The sequence below is a fragment of the Poecilia reticulata genome, chromosome 18, assembly GCF_904066995.2.
Source record: "Poecilia reticulata chromosome 18, P_reticulata-male-v2, whole genome shotgun sequence".
In the NCBI taxonomy this organism is placed as follows: Eukaryota; Metazoa; Chordata; class Actinopteri; order Cyprinodontiformes; family Poeciliidae; genus Poecilia; species Poecilia reticulata.
The window spans coordinates 2,470,486-2,497,125 of record NC_088847.1 but is presented as its reverse complement, the minus strand read 5'-3'; the positions used below and the strand labels follow the sequence as shown (position 1 = coordinate 2,497,125).

At 39.1% G+C, this 26,640-nt stretch overlaps 2 protein-coding genes across 3 annotated transcripts in view; both read left to right on the top strand.

Moving 5' to 3' along the window:
* The window catches only part of eml3 (EMAP like 3), a 57,437-nt gene extending 55,963 nt beyond the window's left edge, over window positions 1-1,474 (top strand). For both annotated transcript variants that reach the window (XM_008434932.3, XM_008434933.3), the window contains 2 exons: window positions 16-146; window positions 661-1,474. In XM_008434932.3, the coding sequence (XP_008433154.1) occupies window positions 16-146; window positions 661-867 (338 nt within the window). In that variant the 3' untranslated portion in view covers window positions 868-1,474. The remainder of the gene's footprint in view (window positions 1-15; window positions 147-660) is intronic.
* Window positions 1,475-2,467: 993 nt separating this feature from the next.
* Window positions 2,468-26,640, top strand: part of mta2 (metastasis associated 1 family, member 2) — a 36,759-nt gene continuing 12,586 nt past the window's right edge. The window contains exons 1-4 of the mRNA XM_081599455.1: window positions 2,468-2,889; window positions 11,391-11,458; window positions 15,964-16,057; window positions 26,252-26,369. Coding sequence (XP_081455581.1) covers window positions 2,862-2,889; window positions 11,391-11,458; window positions 15,964-16,057; window positions 26,252-26,369 — 308 coding nt within the window. The 5' untranslated portion in view covers window positions 2,468-2,861. The remainder of the gene's footprint in view (window positions 2,890-11,390; window positions 11,459-15,963; window positions 16,058-26,251; window positions 26,370-26,640) is intronic.

Genomic DNA, 26,640 nt, shown 5'->3' with positions numbered 1-26,640 from the left:
TTCTGTGGTTTGCAGGTGTGTGGCTGGAAGGCTCAGACGGAACAGACATCAACGCCCTGTGTCGCTCCCACAATGAGAAGGTGGTGGCAGTGGCCGATGACTTCTGTAAGGTCCACCTCTTCCAGTACCCCTGCCCTAAGCCAAAGGTACTGCTGGCACAGTCATCCTTCATTTCACAGTCACTCTACATCAAAAGACTTTTCAGTTGGACTGCAGGTCTAATGAGTCAGTCACGTTTACTAATTCAGTTTAAGGAAACTTTAGTTATATTGAACCTTTCACAGATAAAAAAAAAACCAGATGATCAATTAAATACAAACAACATAATAATTGTGTGAAATGAAATAAAACCCATAATCAAAAGAACATAAACTGAAAATATTTGCCACCACCCACTGCCTGCCTGATTGAAAGAAGCGATCTTCACAGGTTTTAGAACAGGCTTCAGGAACTAATAGTCGTTTCTGGTAGAAATTCTGAAGTGTACATAGAAAAATAAACTTGAAACTAGAAATAAGCACTAGTACATGAGTATAATTGTATTCGGCATTGTCATCATGTGGCGACAGGATTTCAAAAAGTATATCCTACATTGAGGAAACGAGGGATTTATTAGAGCTTCCTTTGCAACCTCTCTTCAATGTCCTATCCCCTCCCCAGGCACCAAGTCACAAATACGAGGGCCACGGGAGTCACGTAACCAACGTCTGCTTCACCCACAATGACTCCCACCTTCTCTCCATTGGTGGGAAGGATACCTGCATTCTGCAGTGGAAGGTGACCGGAAGTGGGGTGGGAGAAAGCAGGGAGACACTGGCCTCTGCCTCCTCCACCTCCACCAGCTCTCCGGAGCCTCCAGCCAGCTAGACGGAGCTGCTGGTACTACCAGTGAAGGGAGGGAAGCTGTCTGCTCACAGCCACTGAGGCTAATCAGTGATCAGCTTCATTTAGCCTCTGCTGCATCACTGCCGTCAGTCTCATGAACACAGAGGGATTCTCTTCAGGGGAAAATGTCCATTTTAACCCCCTACCAATACTTCGTAAATCCATCTGAAACTGACACGTGTAACAGAATCTTTTGCATTCTGATGTGTAAGTGGTGAGGAAAGTTAGCATGTGTGTTGAGTGGAGCATAATGTGACTGTTATTACCTTATAGTTTCTGTGAACATGCCTGTTTTAGTCATGTCGAGTTTATGTGTTGCATTATAACATACAGTATGCCATAGTGCCTATAGAAATGCTCTTCTATATTTTTGTACTTTAAACAGAAGTGACCAGTGTTGGCCGTTTTTGTGCATTTATGAAACAAAATGGAGAACAACTCCTGTCAACAGGAACCCTGCTTATCTTACTAATTCATTCATTTCTGTGACCTTAGATCAGTGTACTTGAAAATCATTACTTATAGTAAATGTTTTTTTGATTTTTGTATTGATTATTAATACAAACAAAAAAATAAAAACTGAAAGTTGTGTTATTTTTTAATTGTCATTAGGGGGCAGTGTTGACCCTCTTAATGTGAGATGGACCTTTAAAATGAAACTGAGCTTTGTAGAGAATCTCAGTGAAAACTGAAAGTTGGTTGAGAACATTTTTGTATTAATATTATTCTGTATGGATATAGTGGGAAATACAAACAATATATTTATTACTAGGGTTTGATTTTTAAAATTGAACTTTTGATCTGGCTGAAATTTCTTGACTTGTAATTGTAGACAGATGGATTTTTTTAACAGCCAAACAGATGTAAAGCATATATTTCATTTCTTAAAAGGGTTAATCTCCACATCTGACTGAAATGTGTAAAAGTACCTATAAGCACTGAAAGTGGTGTGTTACAACTTTTCCTGGAAAACACAAATAAAGTACAAATTATGAAAGATGTTAAAATGCAACAGCAGCTCTGGCTAAAATGTTACATGAAAGATTTCGAGTTGATGTCTAAACAAAACTAATAGAAAGTTCATCTTGATTGTAGGAAATTTTGTGATATCTATTCCTAAAGGCTCAGAAATATTCATTTTAGTATGTAGAATGAAAACACATAAAGTTTAAGGTTTTGATTGTGTCCCTTATGTTCGTTTAAAGCTTTGTATTGCAATACAACACTAAATTTATCAGAAATCTTTAGTGTACTTGTGTTTAAAGACAGAGCAATATAACTCACAAATCTTTTACATTCACTGTGGGAAATAAATTACAGTCAAACAATTCTGTTACATTAACTGAGCTTTGTCATCTACACTCTTTTCTTATACTTTTTTTAGAAGACTTATTACAAAAATAATTAATCAAGTCTTAATAAGCATTATATTTGTCAAATATTTTTGCACGAAATGCCCTGTTTCTTCCTCATTCATGCCAAAGGTCAGGTTCTTAACTAACCAGGATCCAATGAAAAAAGTTGTGGGTTTTGCCGGAGATTGTCGACAATAGCCGAAGATGACGATTCGCGCACTGTCGGAGGGGACCTGTGAGTGAGTGTTCCGTGTGCGAGTGTGTGTGCTGAACTGAGCGGAGGTGAAGAAGAGGAGGATGAAGCTTGGAGCGGAGGATGGGAGGAAGAGTGGAGTAAGAGACAGGCTAGCTGCGTGTGAATGAGTGAGTGAAGAAGAGGAGAAGGTCGTCTGAGGGACCGAAGAAAAGAGGATACTTCTGTTTTTTGGGGACTATCTCCGGAGCTTTACTAAGGGAAACTTTTAACTTTTTTACCCGCCACAGCTCGGCTTGAGCCTGGAGCCGGCTTTGTTTCGCGGCGGGGGTGTCTGAGATAAATGAAGGAATAAAAGAGAAGCCGTCGATATTTTTTACCCAAGCGGGGAATACCCTGGAATTGATTTTAATACAGGTTGCAAGAGGATGGCGGCCAATATGTACCGAGTGGGAGGTAAGGAATGGTTTATATATTTGAGACCCCCCCTTTCGCCTCACACACACACACACTCACACACACATACACGCACGCACACGATGTGATTGTTCGTTTTCGACACCCAGGTGGCTAGCCGCTAGCTGTCTATTCGGTTAGCTGCTAACTCAAGCTAGCTATAGCCTAGCTTTCGATGATTCTGAAGTTAGCTTTAGATTCATATATACCGATTAGACACTTGAGTAAAAATCTGTTATGCTCTTTTATGGAACAGGACTAAATTAGATCAGGTCTAATCCTAAATCCGAAAGGCCCAACTTAAACTGACTTATTCGGCACTGTCTAAAGGTTCTTTAAACACAATTTTTGTAAACATACATGAGAATAAATAATCTAGTTGAAAGGTACAGTTCTTGGACAGCTCAAACCTGGAATTGATTGCTTTAATAAATAACATATTTTCCAGCTATGCTTGACTCATGCGCATCTAATATTAATGGTGGTCATTGTATTTTGACAATAGATCAGGTCCTTTAAACTTTAAATCCTAGAATCTGTGTTTTGAAGCATTTAAAAGAATAAAGAGTAGATCAATTCTGTCCAGTCTAAACGTTCTAAGAGTTTTCAGATGGATTTAATATTAAATGTGATTTCCAATGCAAAATAAAACATTGAATACATGTTGTCATAAAGAGAATGAGGTTATTACAAACTATATGAAAGTGTCTGTAAACAGCGTAGAATTTACTACAAATTTGACTTGACTAAAAATTAACTGTTTGCATGCAAGACCCAACTGTAAATGTATGCCAAAATAGCTTTAAAAAAAATTTCCACCTTAAACAATAACAAGGGAAGTTTCTCGAATCAAATACTGTGTGCAAAATAATGTGCAGGCAGAGTAGAGTAATCCAGCACAGAATCCCTAAAATCCGTGCAACAGCCGTGGGTCTGAAACTTCGGATCAGATGCCGACTTCAATGTCACTTAGCCTTCGTGCGTGCTTCAAGTTTGGTTTGAAAGAACGCCACACAATTCATTGAAACATACGATTGTAATGAGATTTTGCAAATAAATATATTAAAATTTTTAATCAATATGTCTAATACTGTTGCTTAATTGTACACCACAGATGAAACATGCAACTTTTACAAACATTAATGCGATATCCCGGCTATATAGTTGTCTCAACAAATATCCCACGGCGGATTGTTGTCGGGTTCCGTGAACTGTTCTCTGAAAAGTTTGGGAGGGAAAAAACACATTACGGACTCAGATATGACACCTCGAAAAGCTTATTGCTCATGTAGTTGGACATTTGCGGGATAATTTTTAAATTGGCGCCAATGTTGAAGAGTGAAAATGGAAATTCCATGCTATTAGCATTAGCCGCTAAAAAGCCCAAACCTCGCGGGGTCTGTAGCAGCTAGCTTGGCTTCGCCATATCGCTTCATTTGTTACGCTAGCAAAGTTAACCGTGAATGCTAAAATTAGTTAGCTTAAAGCCACCTGATGGTACAGAATGAAGGTTATTTTAAAAATGGCTTAGAGTAGAATAGTTTAAATCTCATATAACTTTAATAATATAATTTAGTCAGCCGAACACTCGGAGTTATGTTATATTCTGTACATTATATACTTACAAAATACCCGAATACATGTTCGAATTTCCGTGTTAGGAAACTTTCTCATTAGAATAATGGCGTGTGTAAAACCCCACTGAATGAAAGGTGTATGTGAGCAGAGATGCTGTACATAACGAATCACGTTTGATACTTCTGAAGGCTTCGTCTTCAGTACTGGGGAGTAAATATGAGCACTGTGAAGGGACACAAACTTATAGCTGTCATTTGGCTAGCATCCGTTTTTATCCGCGTAGCTTTTAACAGCACTGTTTGGAGAAGCATACTTTTTATTTTACATGTGGTTGGTTTGTTTCTGGTACTTATTCACAATATCTTGTTACGACGTTAGAAAGAGGTGTTCTCAGTCGGAGAGTGTTGTCGCAGAGACAGATATGTTTTATGGACAGTGTGGCAGGCTTAGCTGTGTGAGCACTCACAAGGGTCCGCAGGGTATTTAGGTCATGCTGATTAAACACTGGTCTGAACAATATGGTGTATAGATGGGGATCTTAATAGTCGATTGTTCTTCATTACTTATATTTGTCATATATGTATGACTGTAAACAAAACCCAGATTGATAGAAGAATTAAAGGTGGAGTTCACTAACACAAAATGCATTAATTTGTCTAGAACTCGAGGTTTTGTTTAGTGTTGCTGTTCAGAAAAGTTACATGCAAGTAACAATGAGGCAATCACTCTCAAACGAATAGAGACTGTATAAAGACTTGTTTAGAAAAAATTCAGAGCATTGACAAGATGTGAATCTTAACATTCATTTAGGTAAAAAATTAATATGAAAGGGTTTAAATATGTTTTGGTTTACCTGTAGAAACACCAGTTTCTCCTCTGATGAACAACTGGTTGCATTGTGACCCGAATTCAACCTGAACTTCCAAAGTTCTACTGATACCAGAACACTGAATGTTCTGGCATCAGCAGATCAGCTTTCCTAGGACAGGTAGTGTCATGGAGCTTTGCTTGCGGTTAGGAAATTTGCTTTTCCTGCAACTGTTGTATAAAATACAAGGGAATTCTTTCTGTGCAGGAGCAACTTTAGGTGCAACTGGGTTTCTGAGAGAGTATCTTTGCCTCCTTTAAATCAACATTTTTAAATTCCTGATAATCATCAGAAATTTACGACTAACATGTCACATAAGATTAAAAATTCTTACTCCTTTAAAAAAAAAAGAGATTAAAACAGCAAGTCTGACTGTAAGCTGCTTACTGTCTCCTCTTTGGCATTGCAGAAAACATAAATTTGAGAAAAAGCGTGACAAAAATTAGCATACAGCCCTCTGATTCATTACTGTGTAGAACGGCAGCAGTTAGAAACTGTAGACTGTGCATAGACAGTCTACAGTCTAGGCTGTAGACTGTCTATGCCATGTCTAAAATTTCTGTAGATTTTTCATTGTGAAACAGCTCAAACTCCAGCAGATTGGATGAAGAGAAACAGTAAAAAATCGTTTTCAAAGTCTGAATCAGGTTAATGTAGGCCTTCACGTCGCATTACTAATTTGTCCTTAGCGCAATTGCAATACTGCAAAGACCTGCTCGGATTGGATTGTAATAAATATTTTCTAATTACAGAGGTACCTTATGTTCAGGCCAACTGTGTCTGTTAAAAAGCTGGGGATGCTTGTTTAATGCAGCAGAAAATATTTTCGGAGCATGTTAAAGTGGTTTTTAAAGTCATTAAGAGACTGCAGCACAATCATCTCATTATCAAAGCAGCAAACAGCAGATGCAAGTCATGGCAACATTTACCAACATTTTTTTCCAATTGTTGTGCAGCTATTTAGAATGCTTCACTGTTTTAGAATGGGATTACATTCTAAAACATGAATGCTCTCCCATCATGGCTCCGGCTGGAGGAACGGCCAGTGGAAGGGGCCCAACAGTTCCTCCTATGTAGCTTCATGTTCTTCATGTAGCTACATTTATCTCCACATCGACTCCACTGTAGGAGAGCATTCCCACAGCAGAACTCTGCCACCACCATGTTTCTCTGTGGTGGATTCAGGGTGATGTGTAATGCTCTCCAACAAACTTCTGAGGCCTTCACTGAAAATCAGACACCGGTGTTGTCATGACAGTTACAGTAGAACTCTGTTCATTAAATGTTCTCTATTGTAAGAATTTAGATTTATTGTGTGAACTTGTGGAAGATGATATATTGGACAGGACTGAATGGAGATCATTATAAATTTACAGCAATCTATTCAGATTTTAATTTCTTCTAAACGAATTAGGTTCTGTTGGTGTAAATATTTTAACATTTATGAATGTAGTTTAAGACATGAATATTTTGTAATTTTGTATGATGGCAGACTTGCTTTGACTCAACAGTGTTTCATTCTCTGCAGTTCTTGCTTTCATAGGCATTTCATGACAAATATGCAAAAATCTTATTGCTTATTCTCAGGTTTAACGACGTGCTCATTGCTTAATTTTTAGGCCTGCACCAATTGCAGCGTATTGATCGATCGCCATCTTTAAAATGTTTGACCTAATGGTTCCAATTTTGGTCATTCCAATTTTATTTTTGTCAGAAAAGTTGCTAAGTTGGCAACAGTGAGGGGACTGTTGTTAACCACACACATCCAGATGTAATCTCCTGAGGGGGGGGCGTGGGGGGGTCTGTCAGTCAAACCTGTCACACAACAGACCAGAAGGGGGCAGAGGCTGATGTTCATGGAGGGAAAGAAAATCGCTGGATAATATAGATAATATAGGTTTCTTACGTACGTTTTGGCCGATCGTCAATCTCCCAAAATTAAAAAAATCGAAGACCATTTTTCAGTGCACCCCTATTAAATTTAAAAAATAATGACATGTAACTGGACAGGCTGGATTTCTGACAAACTTCCACACTAGATTCACACAGTTCAGAGTTGACATATTTCTATTTCTTAGTCGAATGTCTCCTTTATCCTAGCTCTTCCACACCAAACACTCAATGACATCCTCTCTTTTTTTTTCTTTTTTTTGTTGTTAATTTTTTCCAAATGATGCCTGATTCTCAGATGTGCATACATATAGCTCAGAACTATCCAGAAAACAGAGACATGCGGTGTTTCCTGGATTGCAGTTCCTCTGTCAGAGGAAACAAACCATGGAGAAGCTTCCAGCATCACTGTCTGAACAGCTACAATTAGTCATGTTAGGCACATGAAAGTGCACGTCCTCCTGTTCACTCTTACCCACTGTTATGTAACAGGGGGATGCCATGTTCTTTCACTGTGTACAGCAATGTGATGCTTCCCTATTCAGGCTTTACATTGCTGTTAAATAGAGCAAGAAATCCTCTCCCTTTCAGAGTTCTTCCTTTTCCACCTCTGCTTGTGGTGATGCATCAGAAAGCAGCCATATCCTCATGAGGCTCTCTGCCTGCTTGTGGACTCACCAAATGGAACCGAGATGCAGGCGGCCTCCGGCTGCTCTAAGCATCCTCTAATATCTCAGTCTGTCTGCATTTATTTTATTCCCCAAGTCATGTTTCTTTTTTTAAAAGGCCAATACTTGTTTTATGAGCAGATGGATCTACACCCAGCATTTTGTTGTTAATTTTGTATCTGTCCCCAAAGTGCGATAAGCTGTGCTGGGCTTTAGGTTTAAACACAAACCACTGCTGCTGACTCATCACCATATTAGGAAGAGAGAGATTTGTGATGTGGATATTAAATATTAGAACAGAAATATGCTTTATTGTCCTAGAGTGGGAGGAATTCAGGTTGAATTGAAGCATGTAACTTCACACAAAGACAAACGTATCAAAAATAAAAAAACAGAATAGCTTATTGTACATTAGGGGTACAATGATCAAATATTACCCACATTCCTCTGATCTAAAGGAATGTGCAGCTGAGTAGCATAAAGTTATTGTGTATTTGTGAGTTAAAAACAATAGATTATTTAGAATAAGTGACAATAAAAGTATGCAACCAACAGATATGCTTAAATAAGAGCAGAAATGTTATTTAAATTGATAACAACACTGCAAGAGATGCTTACATCCCTGCACAGTTTTTCTGTGCAGGGATGTAAGCATCTCTTGCAGTGTTGATTAGAGATGTGCCGATCAGGTTTTTTCCTGCCGATACCGATCACCCATGAGGGCCGATCACCGATACCGATCACATAATTATTATTTTTTTAATCAAAAGCACTACCGGTTACATTATGTGGAAAAAGGAACCATGAATTCACCTTAATTTAGAAAAAAATTTGTTTTTTATTACCTTTTTCCAAGAAAAAAACAGGCATTGTGCAAATTGTACTGCTATCGGTAATACCATCCTTAACAGACTGAAAACATATGAAGGCTCTGAAGAGGCTAAATAATGCAAAGAGTCTGATTACTGCTAGTTCTGATTGGCTGTTTCTGACTGAGCAGAGTAATTATGCAGAAAAGGGAGTAAGCAGAGGAGATCGATTATTTTTTTAGAGATTATCTGTCTCATGTTAGGACAGCGAAAGTTTTAATACGTATGTAAAATGTCTTTTTTTAAGTTAGATGCTGCAGCTTTAAGCAGAGGTTCACTACCAGGTGGAGAAGAAGCGGCGCTCCATCTGTGAAATAAGGCTCGCACACTAGCTCCGGTTCCTTCCCCACCAGAGAGGTGACGCTCCACCAGGCGCTCGCCATCGTGCCCCCCCTCCAGGCCTGGCTCCTGAGTGGGGCCCCGGTGACCCGCGTCCGGGCGAGGGAACGCCAGATCCAAAGTTATTACTCATCATAAGGGGTCTTTGGGCTGCGCTTTGTCTGGTTTCTCACCTAGGACCTGTCTGCCTTGGGTGACCCTACCAGGGGCATGAAGCCCCAGACAGCATAGCTCCTAGAATCATTGGGACACTCAAACCCTCCACCACGATAAGGTGGCAGCCCAAGGAGGGGTCTTCTGCTGCCCAGTAATAACTGCTCAATATCTGCTGTACTTATGACAAACGGCTTTAAAATGACACAATTGCCTCAGTAAACATGTTAATCACATGATGACTTCAGTTTCATTTACATACAGTCATTTGTCAGGATGTTGAAGGCTTCATATCAAGATCACACCTAAAATAAAAGTCACAAGAAGCAACTGCTTAATGTCAACACAAATCACTCTGAGGATTATCCTTTAACAGGTAGTTTTTCTGTGCGTGTGTGTGTGTGTGTGTGTGTGTGTGTGTGTGTGTAAAGCTGATGTGTTTGATGGCGTTAATGATCACTGATGTCACTGCAAGCTCAGCAGACATTTCTCTGGAGCCGTGGCAGCGTCAGGCAGCTGATAAGCACATGTGGAGTTTAAACAGTCAATGTGAACTCAGGACATCACTGTTACTGCTAGTTACCCTGCATCATTTTCCTGCATTGTTCCTGTGATGTGAACTGTTTTAGGAACTGTTCATTCCTAAATCTCAGGAATCAAACACAGATGACTGCAGTGTGGCTGAGCAACTGAGGTTAGTTATATGTGCTTCTCCTGTAGCAGAAACATAGTAAATGAGGAGTGCACTACAGGCACAGCTTGCTCATCTGTTAACTAGCACTTCTGCTTATTCTTACCCAACAGAGCAATATTGGGGAAGGAGTCTCCAGAAGTAGCATAAAACATTAGTAGAAGCAGTCGAACTTTGTGAGAGTAACTTTTGAAATGAATTGTGTTAATCCTAAAACCACATTTATCAGATCCACAGGGAAAATCACTGATTGAACTGATGAGTCTTTGACAGCATGTTCATTCTACATGCTGTCTGTAGGTTTACATGGCAGAGGGGAGATGAACTGGGTCTCGTATCAGGGTTATGACCTTATGCTCTAAAGAACACACATTCAGTTACAATCTGAAACAAAATTCAAATGAATCCTGGTCATCTGTCAGAATGTTTAATTTTAGTTGTACATGGCATATGAACAAAATGTAATGTCTGTTGCTTATTTCATAATTCTTTACTGTATTATGTTTTTACAGCATAAAACACTTTGAACTGTCTTGTTGCTGAAATGTAAACTTGACTTGATACAGCACGTCTCCGGGTGCATGTGACTATGCGTTCACATAGATCACATTTTGACATTAATCCATACTGAATCGTTCTTGTCTTCATCTTTATGCATGGAAAAGCAGATGTGACCTCCCACCCTTGGGTGACAGCAGACCTCTATGGCTCAAAGTCTGGAACGGTTCAAGTTAACGGAACAGAACCCTTTTCTCTTTGTACTGCACATCTGCACCAGCGGGGTCAACAGCAGTCACCTACTGTTACCAACTTAGCCATTTTCAGACAAAACATTGATATGGGCCAAAATCAGCAGGTCAGACACTTTAAAGATCGATGATCGGCCAGAAAACTGCCATAGTAACATCCAATAAAGTTACTTATACATATGGAAATTTTGCGCATGTGCACAGCGCCAAAGGGCAAAACACTATTCTTTTACATATCATCAAACAGTATGATGATATGTAATTAAAATCTATCTAAACAAACCCAGCAGATCACATAGAGTCACTGACTCACTCCTCCTGTTGTTGTTCTTTGGGTTCATAGCAAACATAATCCCCACACAATGAATCATCTGTCCAGTCACTGGAAAATAAAAAGAATGTTATTATTTTTGAACAATAAGGTTTTACAGAAAAAGTAGCCTCAGTCTGATGCCTGCTGCTGTTTTCAATAAAAAAAGAACCTCACTATTTTCTCATTGAGCTGGGGTCAAGTGAGGGTGACCACCACCACCTTGAAGTAGTGCAGTTGTAACATTGTGTTGGACGTCAAATTCTCAATTCCCCCATGTCATCTGTGCATACGAGCATTTCTGGGTTATGCAGTGACTGTGTTGTTTGAAAAACTTTTGAAGCTGGGTCATGGGTTGAACTTTTTTCTTCTGTTTGTTGTTTCAGACTACGTTTACTTTGAGAACTCCTCCAGCAACCCATACCTGATCCGGAGAATAGAAGAGCTCAACAAGGTTGGTAGTTGATGTTTGTAGTTTTTATTGTGTTCAACTCTCACCAGCAGCTAAACCTAACCCTATTCTGTGCAGCGGCCCGTTGAAACCTTGCAAACTGTGGTATATTATGGCTGCTCAAATGACAGGGCATTGCTTCAGAACCCACTACCATAACAACAGCAACATATGACACAGGGCAGATTCCCTGTCACAGGATTAAGCTCATTTATGTAAGCCACTTGCTCTAAAGCACTTGTGGAGTTCACCATGAGAGCTAAAAGCTACTGAATTCAGAGAACTGGGTTAAAGGCTGTAGGTCAGTTTTTCTGAATGAATTGTGCTGGTGTACCTGAATTCTGCTGTTGGGTATAAAAGCCCTGTTTGCATTTGAACACATTTTCACTAAACCTTTACTAACATAATATTAGTTATTCAGATGTTATTTTTACACAAGATTTTTTGTTTATTCCTGTGCAGATTGAAAGTAATGTAACATGAAAACATTGTGTCATTTTTATTGTGTAGATTACTTGTCATTGAAAAGATTTGTTTTATGTTAGAGTAAAGAAACTATTCTGGGTAAAAGGAAAATTCTCCAGTTAAACTCTCAATTCTGTTAAAAAAAAGGTGCAACGATAAATTGACTCCCACTTGCTTAATTTTGGGTGACGGACAATCGACCCATACACAAGAAACTGATTTTATCTTCCTCCACAAAAATCTGAACATCAGCCACTTTCTCTCTGCTTTGAGAGAGACTGACAGACAGACTGGCCACCAGGTCACTGTTAACCATCATCCCACTGTGGCCAACTTAGTGACTTTGTTGCTATATTTAACAGCGTTTCTGATTAAAAAGAAATACCGTTGGCCATAATTGGAATTGGCAGGTCAGGCTTTTTAAATATTGGTGACCGGCTGGAAATGTACAATCTATGAAACAAATTTTCATCAAATTTTCATTTGCACACAGGGCAAACTGGCTTTTAGATAGCAGTCATTATGTTCTAACCGCACGCACACACACGCACACACACACACGCACACACACAGCTCTATCATTTTAATTGTCATTTATTTCCAAAAGACTTGCTAATTCACCAGAAATAAATAGAAGTCTTTAGTAATCTGACATGTAACTTCTTCTGAGCTCTAAATCTTGAGGCCTGAGTTGAAATATATCTTTGCATAATCATTTTAACTTTTCATAGTTCATCCTGCTCCAGCTAACATGTCAGGGTTGATTTGGGTGGATCATTTTAACCTGTCAGATCAGACCTTACCCACCTGTATTTGAATTCATTCCTGTCAATGAATGTAGGACTGGGTGAAATACAGATATTTACAAAATATCTACATTGATGCCACATGAGATGGGAAATGACTATATACTTAATTTCCAGAAAAAGTCATCCAAATTAGTCAGTCTTTACATCTGTGCATAAAAGTCAGTAGAAGCCTTGTTTGCCCAAATGCTCTTGAACATAAACTTGGTTTGGTTAGTGGAAATAGCTTGATAATCGTTCAAAGGAGAAAAACTCAGGAGACTGTTAGCTGCCGGAGAGCAGCTGATGGTCTCACAGACATCGAGGCACCAAACAGAGCAGCTGAGCTAGTGAACCAGGAGCAGTTCTAGAAAGAACAATTAACAGAAAACAGTTTTCAATGTTAATGCTGTGGACAGAGGATGAGTGATCTGGCTGGTTTGTAAAACAACTCTTAGGCTACATTCACACAGCAGGCAAAGGAGACCCAAATTCATGTTGTTGTTTTTTTAAATTTTTGTCCAAATGCAACCCATAGCCGACTGTTTCACTGTAGAGTGAACAGCAAAAATGAATCTGATGTGTGCCACTTCCATACGTGGAACTGAATCAGATACATGTCCGATTTTTTTTTTCTCAAAGTGTTTGCAGTCTGAACTTTCATGTTTCACTTCATACGACTTTTATTTTAAGAAGTATTAAGGTGAGGATCTCTGCATTGCCAGATGCCATTGCTATGTTGTTTCATAGGAGGAATGCTAAAGGGAGGAGACAGAGGGGCGTGTCTTTGTGACGCTGGCAATGTGTTGGTCCTTTTAAGTGACAGACAAGTGGAAGCACACAGACAGAAATACCCGCTTACTATTAGCAACAATAATAGTAAATTGTTTTTTCCATAAAGGTTAGCAAAACTTTCATAGTTTTTTCTAAATAGGTCTTGAATTACCTTCGACGTATAGTTTTTCTATTTATAGTTTTTTCCCTAAACGTGACAATAAAATTGTCATATTGTAATTGGTTATCATTTTCTGTCCTAATTGGAAAAAGCAGATTCAGTAACCAAATACTGCATTATCTCAACTTTGGGATCCTTTGCTTCTATTTTAATATCTGATCATTTAAAGTATTTTTCTTTATTTCCTGCTTTTAGTCTAGTGTAAAGAAACTGATGAATAATATTGACCAGCAGGAGTTATTCTGGAGTTATGTTTCACATAAGTGACTGTTTGTTTGTCTGATCCCTGTTTGTTTGCTCAAACAAACAGGGATCAGAACAGACATTTGTTTTAAATTATTTAGACATGCACCAATCCAAATTTTTTTTTGCCAATTTTAACAAAAAGATGGAAATCAATATTGGTAGTTAATAATGGCCCAGTTTTACTTGTCAGAACAATACCTAAACGTTGGTGTTAGTAGGGGTGTAGTGATGCAATAATTTCACGATACAATATTCTGGACACGATACAATATGTATCACGATATTTGTTGAGCGATACAATTCGATATGATTCAGTGCATTTTTATAATTTTCTGAACGATTTTAGAAGAACAGAGTGATTTTAGTGACATTTTATGTTCCATAGACTTGAATTTAGTTAACTAAAAACTGATTAAAAGCACCAACTACACAATACCTGACTCTATTGGACAGTCTAAGTCTGCAGCTGGACAAAATGAATCAAAGATGCAGTGAGAGAATTAGTTTCTGTCATTTAATTCATGTGGATTTGACATAAAACTCAAAAGTTTAAAGAGTGGGGAGATTATCAGCCTCTGTAGACTCTCAATATGCAAATAATTGCATGTTTTTTCTTTTGGACACTATGGCTGCATTTTGGAGTAAAAATGCAGCCACAAATGCAGTCTTTTGGAATATGGGGAAAAAGGCTTTTCTACCTTGGCTTCCGGAGTTAGCCGTGGCTGTAAGCTGCTTTCTTCTAACTATTAAAGTAGTGGCTCCTCTTCACCCCGTAGTGATCGACTCCCTGCAGCTACGCATCGCCGCTATTCCCCTGCTTGGATCTCTGAGTAGCTGCCTCTCAGACTGCCAGGATCTCATAGTTCTCTCAGTCTCTGACACTCTTTGTCTGTTGCTAATAAAATTGATCGATCAGCCATTGTTATCATGGAAATCCTCACTGCACCGCGGATTCCGGCTGGGGGGTTTTCCTCTTCGTCTTCCTGCTCAAAACACAGCGCCGCTGCTGCGCGACCGCTTATGATGTTATCAACCCATGTTCATTCTTCAGGTAATCCTTTATATACAGAACAGAAACCGCTAAGCTAAAAACTAATTACGAAGTGAATGAGTCGAAATTTGCATTAATTTCGTGATCTCACTGCTTTTTCAGCTGCTCCGTTCGCGCCGCTACTCCGTTCCGCTTCTCTTTCACGGTTACTTGCGCAACTTTACTTTGTTTCACAGCAGCAAAATACAGCCCATCGTTATTTATTGAAGATTTTACATTTCCAAAAACACAGGAATCTAATGTTTCGTTTCGTTTTGTACGTTTGGAAGCTCATTCCTTCTCACATAATCGGAAAAGCCGGGGAATGGCGTCGCTTTTGACATTTCTCTGACAATCAGAAAAATATGGTTTACTAATTTTAGCATAACTCCGGTTATACTTGGCCTATTAACACAATTTAAAAACTGGTATGTAGTTTATAATATGCACTTTAAGCTCATGTTGAAAGTGAGACTGAGGGAGGCAGAGTCTTGCTGCTACGCCGTAACAAACTAGAGTTAAAAAAGAGCTATAAGGCTATGGACCCCTATGGTTCAATGGATCGATACTCGCGGATGAAAAATCGATACTTTCCGAGGGTGTAAAATATCGATATATATCGCCGAATTGATTTATTTATACAGCCCTAGGTGTTGGTGTCGATATATTGTGCATCACTAAAATTCTTAAGCATTTTATTCTGTGAACCAGCAAAATACGTAATTACAAAGTACAGCAGTGGCTTTTGCACAAAGTGGTTGATTTACAGGTAGAAAGTGAAAGTAAGAAGGAGCAAAGCTGCACTGGGTCAAACTGAGCCATAGCTGTATTTAATGGCAGCCTTATTCATTTATTTTTCCATGTAAAATAAGGAAAATACAAATTAGATGGGAAACATTTCATGCGTTCCTCTCTGGGTGGGAAACCAGGAATTGTAAAAATGATTGAAGATAGGAACAGAAGCTTGGAGAGTCACACTTATTCTTCCTGATAGTTCCGACCTGAACCACTCATTCTGTGTTTGCAGACAGCCAATGGAAATGTAGAGGCGAAGGTGGTGTGTCTGTTCAGGAGGAGAGACATCTCAGGCAACCTCAACACTCTGGCAGACAGCAACGCAAGTGAGTAGCAAGCTCCTGCCTCCTCCAGGCCCTCCACTACAGCAGGAGTGTATGCATGATATGGCTGGCTGCCTTTAATGAGCCTCTTCCTCTTTGTGTTTCACACAAAAGCCTCAAAGCGCCTCTTCAGCTTTCCTGTTGTGAATTGTAACAAGGCCTGCTCCAGGGTTAAATCAAGAACTCTAACTGGAGCCCAGTCATTCTCAAGCTAATGTTCCTCCACTCGCAACATGGCCGCCTTTCTTTGCAGGGGATTCATCTGATTCATGTGTCAACTGCTTGTCATTTAATTAAGAAGGGAAATACAGGCAATCACATGAACTTACTGTATTGGGACAGAATCATGCAGCTGGTTAATATTATGTAACAAACACAATGATTTTTATATCTGCAACAATATATAGTTTCTCAAGGAATGAGTGTTCTATAACAGACAGGGTGTTCCATTTCTTCTGCTCTGAGGATGAACAACCTGCAGGTGCTGCTGACCAGAATACAGCAGCAGTGATTGGTGGGAGTCAGAGGAACTCTGGGCTGCTTCAGCGAGGTAGATAATGTTGGGAGAACATGCTGGATAGTAGAGCTGGACAGTATGGCGGAAAAACGTATTATATATCACTATTGATAATTATTTGTTTTGTTTGTTTGTTTGATTGTTTTAAGTCAATGTTTTTCAACCACTGTTCTGCGGCACACTAGTGTGCCTTGAGTGATCGTCATGTGTGCCGTGGAAATTATTCAATTTCACCTACGGTACCGTATTTCCCGGACTATAAGCTGCTACTTTTTTCTTAAGCTTTGAACCATGCGGATTGTAGCCCTGTGTGGCTTTTCAGTGGATTTTTCTTCAACCACCAGGGGGCTCTCTAGCAGGAAGTGAATCATTGGAAGTCAAAATTGGAAATCAAAGAAGAACACGCTAATTTTCATTTAGAACAACCACATGCTAGCAGCAGGCACGACAGAGAAATGTTTTCAAGCTCATATGATGCAGCTTTTAAGTTGAGGGCTGTCGATCTGGCACTACAGGAGGGAAATAGAGCCGCTGCACTTAAGCTCGGTGTGAACGAAATCTTGGTTCGACTTTGGAGACGAAGGGCTGCGTCCTTAATATATCCAGCAGATTTATTAGGACGCAGCCCACTGCTGGGTCCTTATGGAAAACTGGGAGCAGCTTCCAGTTTTTTTTTTTAGTTGAAGGCGCTAGTATGGTGCACTCTATAGTCCGAAAAATACGGCAATTGGTTTTAAAAGATTTTTTGAAAATGAATTATCTGCAAATAATGCCATCTTCTAGTGTCTGCTGTAGTAGTGACTAGTGGTGTAATCATGTAATTTTCTTACCACTAGATGGCAGTAGGTACAGAGCATTTTACATTAAAACAAGAGAATTAGTGATGCATGAATGTTACAGGTAGCGGTGAGAGCACTGAATCTAGCAAGACTGTGACAGTGATGGAAAAGACAGTGAAGCTCAGCAGTACTTAGAAAAAACATGGGTCCATTTCCCACAACATATCTGTGTGAAGTGAGCTTCTCACGCCTGGTTACTATAAAAACTAAAACCAGAGAGAGACTGAGATGTTGAGGAAGAGCTATGTCTTCAATTTCTGTCAGGAAATCAGTTCTGTTTTCATCCAAACATGCTCAGGTTTCACACTAGGTGGGTAAAATATACAGATATTGACATTTTGTACATGCAACTCTTCATATTGTAACAGTGAATATGAAGTGAAATCTTTCGCAAATATTATTGCTTCTTTCAGAATAAGAATTATTTTCTGTATTTGGGCTATAAGAATGCTTGTGGATTAGTTTGTAAAACACTTTGAAGTTTTCTACAACTTCTTTAAATTTAACACCACAGTGTTGTGGCTGTTCAGGTGTATTTTTGAAGTGGACATGTTAAGTGCAATTTGAAATAAGAAATGTAAAATGTGATAAAAATACGTTTTTGTGTTCATTTGATTCCTATTCAAGACACTTTGATAAGAATGACTATATGTAATATAGGCGGCTACAGAGTATCTTTGTTTACATCTTTGGGTGTTGGTGTGCCTCGGGATTTTTTCAATTAAAACAATGTATCTTGGCTCAAAAAAGGTTGAAAAACACTGTTTTAAGTAACTGAAGAACTTCCAGACTGGTGGCATGATCTCCCATGTTTAATCCAGTTTTCATTCCAAGTCATTGTTTTTATTTTTAAACAGTTATTAGGCACAGTGGCTCAGTCTGCACTGTGAAAGTTACTCAATACGTTGTTGCTAGGTAATCACAGAGTGAGTCAGTTAGTTGATGCCACCCTCCTAACTTAGCTAGCTCTGGGAGGTTAAGCAGTTAAAGTCTTTCCTCTGCCTACATCTCCCAGAATGCTGTGTGGTTCTAGATCAGAGTTCAGTGAAAAGTTCATATATTGAGTATTCTATCAGATGTATCATCAATCAGTATTAATCACATGTCTATCACAGTATGTATTGCTATTGTTTTATTGTTCATGAGTTCATGATTCTTGTCAATTTCTAATTTTGGAGTGAAACTTATCAGAAAAGAAAATGACTTCTTTTAAAGGAAATTGGTCAACTGTGATGAATGGCGTATGAAAAAATAAGGTAAATATGGGAATGAAAGCAACGCTTGATATTCATAGGGAAGTTCAGATTTTAAGGCATCTGTTTTAAAATATATAAAGAAAAGAAAGGCAAGTTGTGCAAATGTGCTTATATTGCTTAAGAACAGAGTAGCTGAAGACTCAGACTGTAAGATGCTCATTGTGTTCATCAGATGATATTGGGGGACGAAACTAAAAGTCTAAACTGTTTGTGTCCAGGATGTGTGGGGTCCTCAGAGGTGTTAGCTGCCTTTTTCCTGATCCCCGACCTGTTCAAGTCCAAGTTCTGAACTAAACTGTTGGATGTATTATCAATCCATCAGGTGATTTGGGATTCTCCCTGTTACTTCTTGACTTCCTGTTGAAAATGGCTGCTGCCTGCATTTCACTAAGTAACTATAAAATAGCTTTCTATTGGAAAAGGATGCAGGTATCTATTACTGTATCTCAGCTACCAGCAAGTTCATTAACTGGGTAACTTGTCAGTCATTAACCAGACACAGTGATTCCATTCCAGTTAAATATTAGTGAGTGAGATCACTGCCTGACATTTTGATTTTTCAAGCCACTGTCTGAAGTCAGAAGCACAAACATTACTCTTGTATAGTCGGTAGGAAGCCGTTATGTTTTGCTTCATACTACGCATGAGCTAGGGATTCCCTGACAGAAAAGATCCATTTACTCCATTTACAAGACAATGAACACCGGTATATTTTAGAACCATTGCACTCTGGAACCTGTTCTGAAACTGTGCTGTTGTCAGAAAAAACATTGGCTATTTTTATGGAAATGTACAGTACAAACACAACAAAATGCTTCCATTTTCACCAGAAATTGTTGTCATGTAAACAGGGCCTTGGAGTGCAGATTGTTATTGGCGTTTGCAGCAAGTTAGGTCAGCCAGGCTGCATGCTGCAGTGCAGACACACTGGAAGTCCAGTTATCTTCAGTCAAATGGAGGCTGACAGGTTGGGAGATGTTTGAAACCAACACGGTTACACTTATTCACAGACACGAGCAAAGTCACTACTCCTTCCACCAAAGATAGAAACATCTCTGAAAATAATCCCCAAATTAATGTAGTTTGATGGGCAAAAGTTCTTATTTAGTTGACCACAATATGAATGTTCTTATAAAACTCTCATGAGTTTAATTTTGAAATTGCAGGAAGAACCAAGTGCATTAGTCCAAGTTTTCAGTATCATCACGGTGCACGATTATCCTGTGGGAGCATTATTATTAGAATAATGGTGATTAGTAATCTAACAATAGGGTTTATAAGATTCATCCTTCTGTTTTTTACTTCTAGGTTAATAGAATATATCAATCACACACTAAGGAGCTCACCAGGTGACATCAAGAGGAAAGCATGCTGTTCAAATAAATGCATGCACCAATAATCAATAATCACATTTGTAGCAACCACTGTTGTTGTCTCAGCTGAGGCTCCTTCCCTGGTTTGCCCCACCCTGATCCAGTCCAATCTCCTCCTTGTTTGATCAGAGAGTAGACGGAGGGAGGGGGAGTGGGTGGTGCTAATGACATGCAGTCTGGTAAAAATGGATCCCGTTCATTAAACACCCCTCCCAGACCTCCTCCCGATAGCCCACCTTTCTCCCTCTCCCCTTTTCCTCTTCCTCCTGGTCTACAGTGCTCTTAACAAAGACATTAAAACACAGATCAACACACCTCAAAATGGATGCAGTCATGTTGGCATGTTTCTCTGTGATGCCACCACAGTGAGACGCTACAGTCGTGTGAGTGTGTGTGTTTGTGTGTGTGGCGTTGCCTGAGATGTGACTGATTAGAATGACTCTTAATTCCTTTGTGTGTCTTCCTTGTGCCTGCTGGCTGCTTTGACATGTCCTTGTAGAGCAGCCGAATGAAGATGTAGCTGATGCCAGCCTCCAGCTGACTGGACTGATGCAGGATGCCTCCGTCCTCCTGTAGATTCGCAGAAACCCAGTATTAATGCAGCCGCTCTAGCATAAAGCTCACAGTGTTTCTTGCCATGCTTTGTGATGATGCAACCATTTCACTTTTCTTTGCTCATTTTGAATTTTAATTTTTGTAGAGCTTCTTCTTTCTGTATATTTTGATTTCTCTCAATGAGAATCTTCTTCAGGAGAATGAAAACCAACAAACGTTTTCTTTACTTTTCTAGGTGAATAGAATAAAACAGAAATTTCTGTGCAGCTGCAGCACAAAGAAGTGTCAGGCAGTCAAAGAAAATAGATTCACAGAGATAGGAATATGCAATACATAAAATAGAATAAAGAACAAAATATTGTATAGTAAAGGCAACATTTCAACATAAATACTCTTTAGCAAACTCCAGTCCAAAGGAATGTGCAACTGAGTAGGTTAGTTTAAAAATGTAGAAAATGTGTCACTTCCTGAGTTTGTTTAAATCTGTGATGGTTCTGGAGTCTAACAGCAGCTGGGAGGAAGGAGCTGTGATAACACTCCTCTGTGCATTTAGGACGCAGCATTCTGTTTCTGCAATTATTGGCTGAAACAAAAGATGCTGTCACTATTTCCTTCACTCAGCTCTCTTTATGAGGTAATTAAAGATGCTGCATTCAGATCAGTTTTTCATTGTTATTGTGAAGTATGCATGATGTCTAGTGAGATGCAGTTCCAGTAACTCCTGTATTTTACTCTGGCATTGGAAAGGCAACTACTCTAAACTAGTGCCCCACTGTTGCCAACTTAGTGACTTTGTTGCTATGTTTAGCTACTTTTCAGACTAAAGGAATTGGTGTCAGCCAAGATTGGAATCAGCAGGTCAGAGTTTTTAAAGATCATGATCGGCCACAAAACTCCAATCAGTGCACTCCCTTTGACATCACCCAGAAAACATTTGATCAACCCTCCTGTCTTAAAATTGTTGTATTTTAGTGTTTTGTAGAGAAGTGACAGGAGAAATTTTAAGTACTCTACACAAATCACAATATTACAGTAATCCTGCAAACAGATGCCAGCTTCATTTATTAAGGGTTTTTTGGATCAGCACATAGACTTGGGTGCAATGCCTTATGGGTAGTAACAGTAATAGGGAGTGAGACCATGGAATTCCAGTGCTAATCCAACTTGTTTCATGTTGACTTTCAATGTTTTTACTGTTCTTTTTTTTCTCTTATGTTAGATCTATGAATGGATCGAACTCAAGTGTTTTAAACACGGCACCCCTGTGATTTGATTGGTTCTTGTTCTCTATAAGCCCGCCTCCAGTTCTTGACTGAGATGTGTTTGTTCAGGTTTCTGAGATGCAACATTACAAACCCAAACAACACAGCCAAGTGAAAGCCTACTGGTTTGGAACTGGAAAGTGTTTTCTGTTTTGTTCTCAGTAACAATCGTTGTGACAGGAACAGTAGAAATCACAGCTGATCTTCACCTGGTAGAATAACGATAATAAACCAGATGAGTGTAAATGGATTACAGTCATATCTTTCTTCACAAAGTGAACAATTTCTGATCAGTTTGGTGCTCTCCAGTTTAGCGATAGTATTCAAACCCTTCCTGAGATTAAGCTTCTTTTTATTTTTTGTTTCTTTCATATTTTCACAAAAGCAAAGCATGGCTTATAGATACATAGCCAGTATAGACATGTTCCAGGTAATGAGAGCAACTCGACGTTCCACCAGCACCAGGCTAGTCCAGCTAATAGAAGTGAACATGGCAGCTGTGACTGTCGCGTTGAAGCAGAAACACTGACATGTATCATGTTTGACCCACACTCAGTGATGCTGTTCTACATACATTGCCTAGAAACGTATTCACCCCTTTGGATGTTTAACCCTTTGTATTGCTTTTACAAGTCAAACATGATCAACATAATTTGGCAAAACAAGTTCCAAAGAAACTCTTAATGTTAAACTGAAAACTGATTTCTACAAAATAAAGACAAAAATATGTATCATAAAATGACTGATTTTATAAATACTGCCCCCTTCAGTCAGTATTCAGTAGCTGGTCCTCTGGCTGCAGTCAGTGTGGATCTCAGTCAAGATGCTCATCAGGGGCCTCATGTATAAAGCTTGCGTACGTACAAAAAACGTGCGGCGCCATATTTTACTCACAAGTTGCCACTTATAAAGATGAATCCAGCGTAAAAGTTTGCGTAAATATACGCAGACTTTTGATCTGCCATGAAAATATGTGACAGCCATGCAAACTTTTTCTGTGAACAATATCAAACTACAACGGGTCAAAACTCACCTAAATACACTGAAATCTGACTACATTCAGTTTTTTAGACCATTTTTTTAGTCATTCTGACTGAAAAAGAAAACAAGGTTGGATCAGCAGATTAACTCCAGACAGATCAGGTTTGATTATTTTTAAGGTGAGCAGGTGTGTAGACAATCACACATATTCAAGTAGCTGCGCAAGGTGTGCGCAATAATTGTGGAGCATTGTGGTTCTGATGGAGAACATCGCCAATGGAAGGATTAGGGCACGTGTGTTTAGAGATCATATTGATCTGCTGGGAAATATTGATGATGGTTTATTATTGTTTAGATTAATCCAGACTGATCATTCTGGACCTCTGAGCAAAACTTAAACAAGGAACTGAGCATTAACGGTGCAACTGCAGTCATCCTGCAGTCGACCCATGCCCGCTTTGAATGCGCCATATGGACAGAAAGCATCTCTATTCTGTAAATGTACAACTTATGCACGATTTCTCTATTTAGAATAAACGTCCACATTTCCCACTCAAAGGATTCTCTGACACGCTGTCTGTCTTTAAATCCCGACTGAACGCTTTGCTGTTCAAACAGGCATTTGTACGATCTTTTTATTTTCTTTTGTTTAATTTTGATTTTTTATTTTTTTGTGAGGTGACCTGATGTACCCTGAAAGCACCTGTTAAATAATAGTTATTATTATTATAAATACATATACTGCTAGAATGTTGCCATGGTTATTACTGGACATGGTGGCAGACTTCCGGGTATTTATACTAATTTACATATATATTTATGGGTGGCGACAGGGCGGACCAGCAGCTGCGCTCCGTTTCCCACAGGATGTATAAAGGAAAGGTGCGCAGGTATGTACGTATGTACGGCTTTATACATCCACATTTTTTTGTGTGCAGCACTTTTCTAAATTTGTCCATAGACCAAGTTTTAGTGTGAAAAAGAAGAGCTCGTTTTGAATGTCCCACAACCATGTGACCACCAGTCCACTGTTAGACCTCGCTGGGTTCTTTACGCTAGCATTATTGAAGACAAACTCACTGCTTTCAGGTGACTTCTATTCCACTCATTGTGAGACTACCAGCACCAACTGACTGGACATGTTTTAATTTCTTCTAGTTACTTTGAAGTAGGTGAATATTTATGCAATTATTTGTCTTATTTTTTTTCACATATTTTTATTTAATTTTCATTATTTCATAGGAATCAGTTTTCACTTTGACATGAAAGGTTTTTGGGTTTTTTTGTAAAAAATTTTATTTAAAAAAAGCCAAATGTAAAACATCCAAAGGGGCTGAATACTTTTTATAGGCACTGTTTTTCTGCACGAAGCAGTGTTAAATATTAAATGTAGTGTAAGCTGTCAGCATGTTGATGTTTTATTACATGTATAAATCGTTGAACCTCATGCAGTGTAAGCAGGACTCTCCCAGTGTGAACAGGTCAGCTCTGGGCTGCTGTGGTTCTGTAATGGTTCCAACCCTTCAGTCTCTCTGCTACTGTTCGTTTGTCTTAATTGCTTTAGCTTATTGCTGTTTTCACCGCATCTTCCCTCCTCTTCCTCCTTCAGTACACACACGCACACACACACACACACGAGTTCTTTGTGCAAAACAAAAGGCCGCTGATCGCTTACTGAGGCCTATAGAAAGAGTTAATTCCTACTTATTCTTTATTCTTGTTATGGAAGGTGTGTGTTCTGTGTGTGTGTTGCTTTGAGATTATGTCCAACTAAGGTGCCTGTCGCTTGCTTAATGTCTTCGGTTCTGCCGGTGTGTGTGTGTGTGTGTGTGTGTGTGTGTGTGTGTGTGTGTGTGTGTGTGTGTGTGGGGAGAGAGAGAAGAGGATACATGTTTTGGGGGGGATGGGCGCCTCAGGTTTGGTACACAGGGTCTCCCACTTTATCTGGCAGGGACCAGTCGGATGGAGGGAGAAGGGGGGGTGGGGTTGAGAGGTTAAGAGGAAAAGGGGTGTGGCCTGAGTTACTGTCCTTCTCACTGTGTCTTACTGTGTCTTTCTCCCCCCCATGCCCTCACTGACAGGGTTTCCTTTGGCCGAGTGCAGGGGCGGAGTCCACAGAGATTGAGCAAAATCAGCCCTCCCCTCCAGTTTCCCACAAATTACTCACCCTGCTGCTGAAATTAGAAATGCGCAGTCTAGTGGCCAAGTTCACCTAAAGACACAAGCAGCCGCCTGTAGTTGAGTTTTTTATTGATAAAAACATAAGTTGTGCATTTTGTTCTTGTGAAATACTTGCAGTGAATCTTTTAACAGTCGTGAGCATGCATGAGATGATGAATGATTGAGACCAAGTCCACAGTTTCACTTTCTAGGAGGACTCAGAATAAACCAGGAAGTATCTGAACTACTTCTGGTTCTCTTAAGTCTTCACTTGAATCTGTAAACTGTTACAAAACATCCTACTGATGATTAATATGAAGCAAGGTAGACATAATTTATAAAACCCGACAAGTTCAGCAGAAGTGAAGCGGCAGGGGATGAAATGTCTGACACTCTGATGTTGGAACTACTAGTTTTTATAGTAGTTTTTTTATAGTAGTTTTTCAATATAACAGCTGTAATATTGAAAAGTTTATTTAATTCAGTAATTCAATGAAAACATATGATCCATTTTCTTAAATGACACTTCCATAGATTCCTCACATACTGAGAGTGGAAAAAATAAAGCAGCTAATTTCTTTAGGCTTTGTCACTATATTTAACAACTTTTCAGACAAAAATATCAGAATCGGCAGGTGAGGCTTTTCAAAGGCTCAGAAAACTGCAATCGGTGCATCTCTAAATATTTTAGCAGAGCTGAAAGACATCTCTGGTTGTAATGAATTTGTATGAGTTTTACTTTTTGAACTGAGTTAAAATATAGTTTTTGATATTGTTTTGCAGGCACCTATGTTTTTAGAGTGGGTAAAGTATACTAGATGTCTGTCTGATGCTTTTCTTGTTAAGTAATTTTAGATCACAGGGAAATAGAAATGTTCCTGTTGTTTTTACCATAACTTTAACTGGGACTAGAGGCTCTGAGGTGGTAGTGGCGGCCAACATGGCAACATGTCAAGTTATGATATTTTTATTTTTATTTTTTTTATTTTTTTTTGTAAAATTTTAGAATCTCAGCTGAAGAATTTTTCTGTACAAATTTTAATCCATTTGATAAAACTGCCTGCTTGTGTCAGATATAACTGATATTTAACAGTTCACCTTAAATATCAGTTTACATTGCCCACCCCATTAGCTCTTGAATTAAACTGCTTGTTAATGTTCTACAGTATAATCTGCAGATGAGTGTTTTTATTTAACAGAGCAGGTATTTCAGTTCTCTATCATCTGATCTGATTCTGTTGTGTTTGTTTGCAGGAGAGTTTGAGGAGGAGTCCAAGCAGCCGGCGCTGTCTGAGCAGCAGAAGCACCAGCTGAAACACAGGGAGCTCTTCCTGTCTCGACAGTTTGAGTCTCTACCTGCCACTCATATACGGTATGTGTTCATGTGGAGTCAGCAGTTTAACATGGAGGGGAAACACATTCTCACCAGAAACACACGCATCCAACACAACTCCTCACTGGAAGCAGTTGGTTCTGTTAACTGTTAACTGGTAAATGTTAAACTTTTTCATTTTTCATTCAGGCGCACAAATAATCTAGATTAACACCACTGATCTTAAAATTATCAGCAGACTATAATTATATAAAGCCGTTACAGATTTCTTCCGTTTATGCTTTTTTTGCATTTAAATGTTTTAGACGAC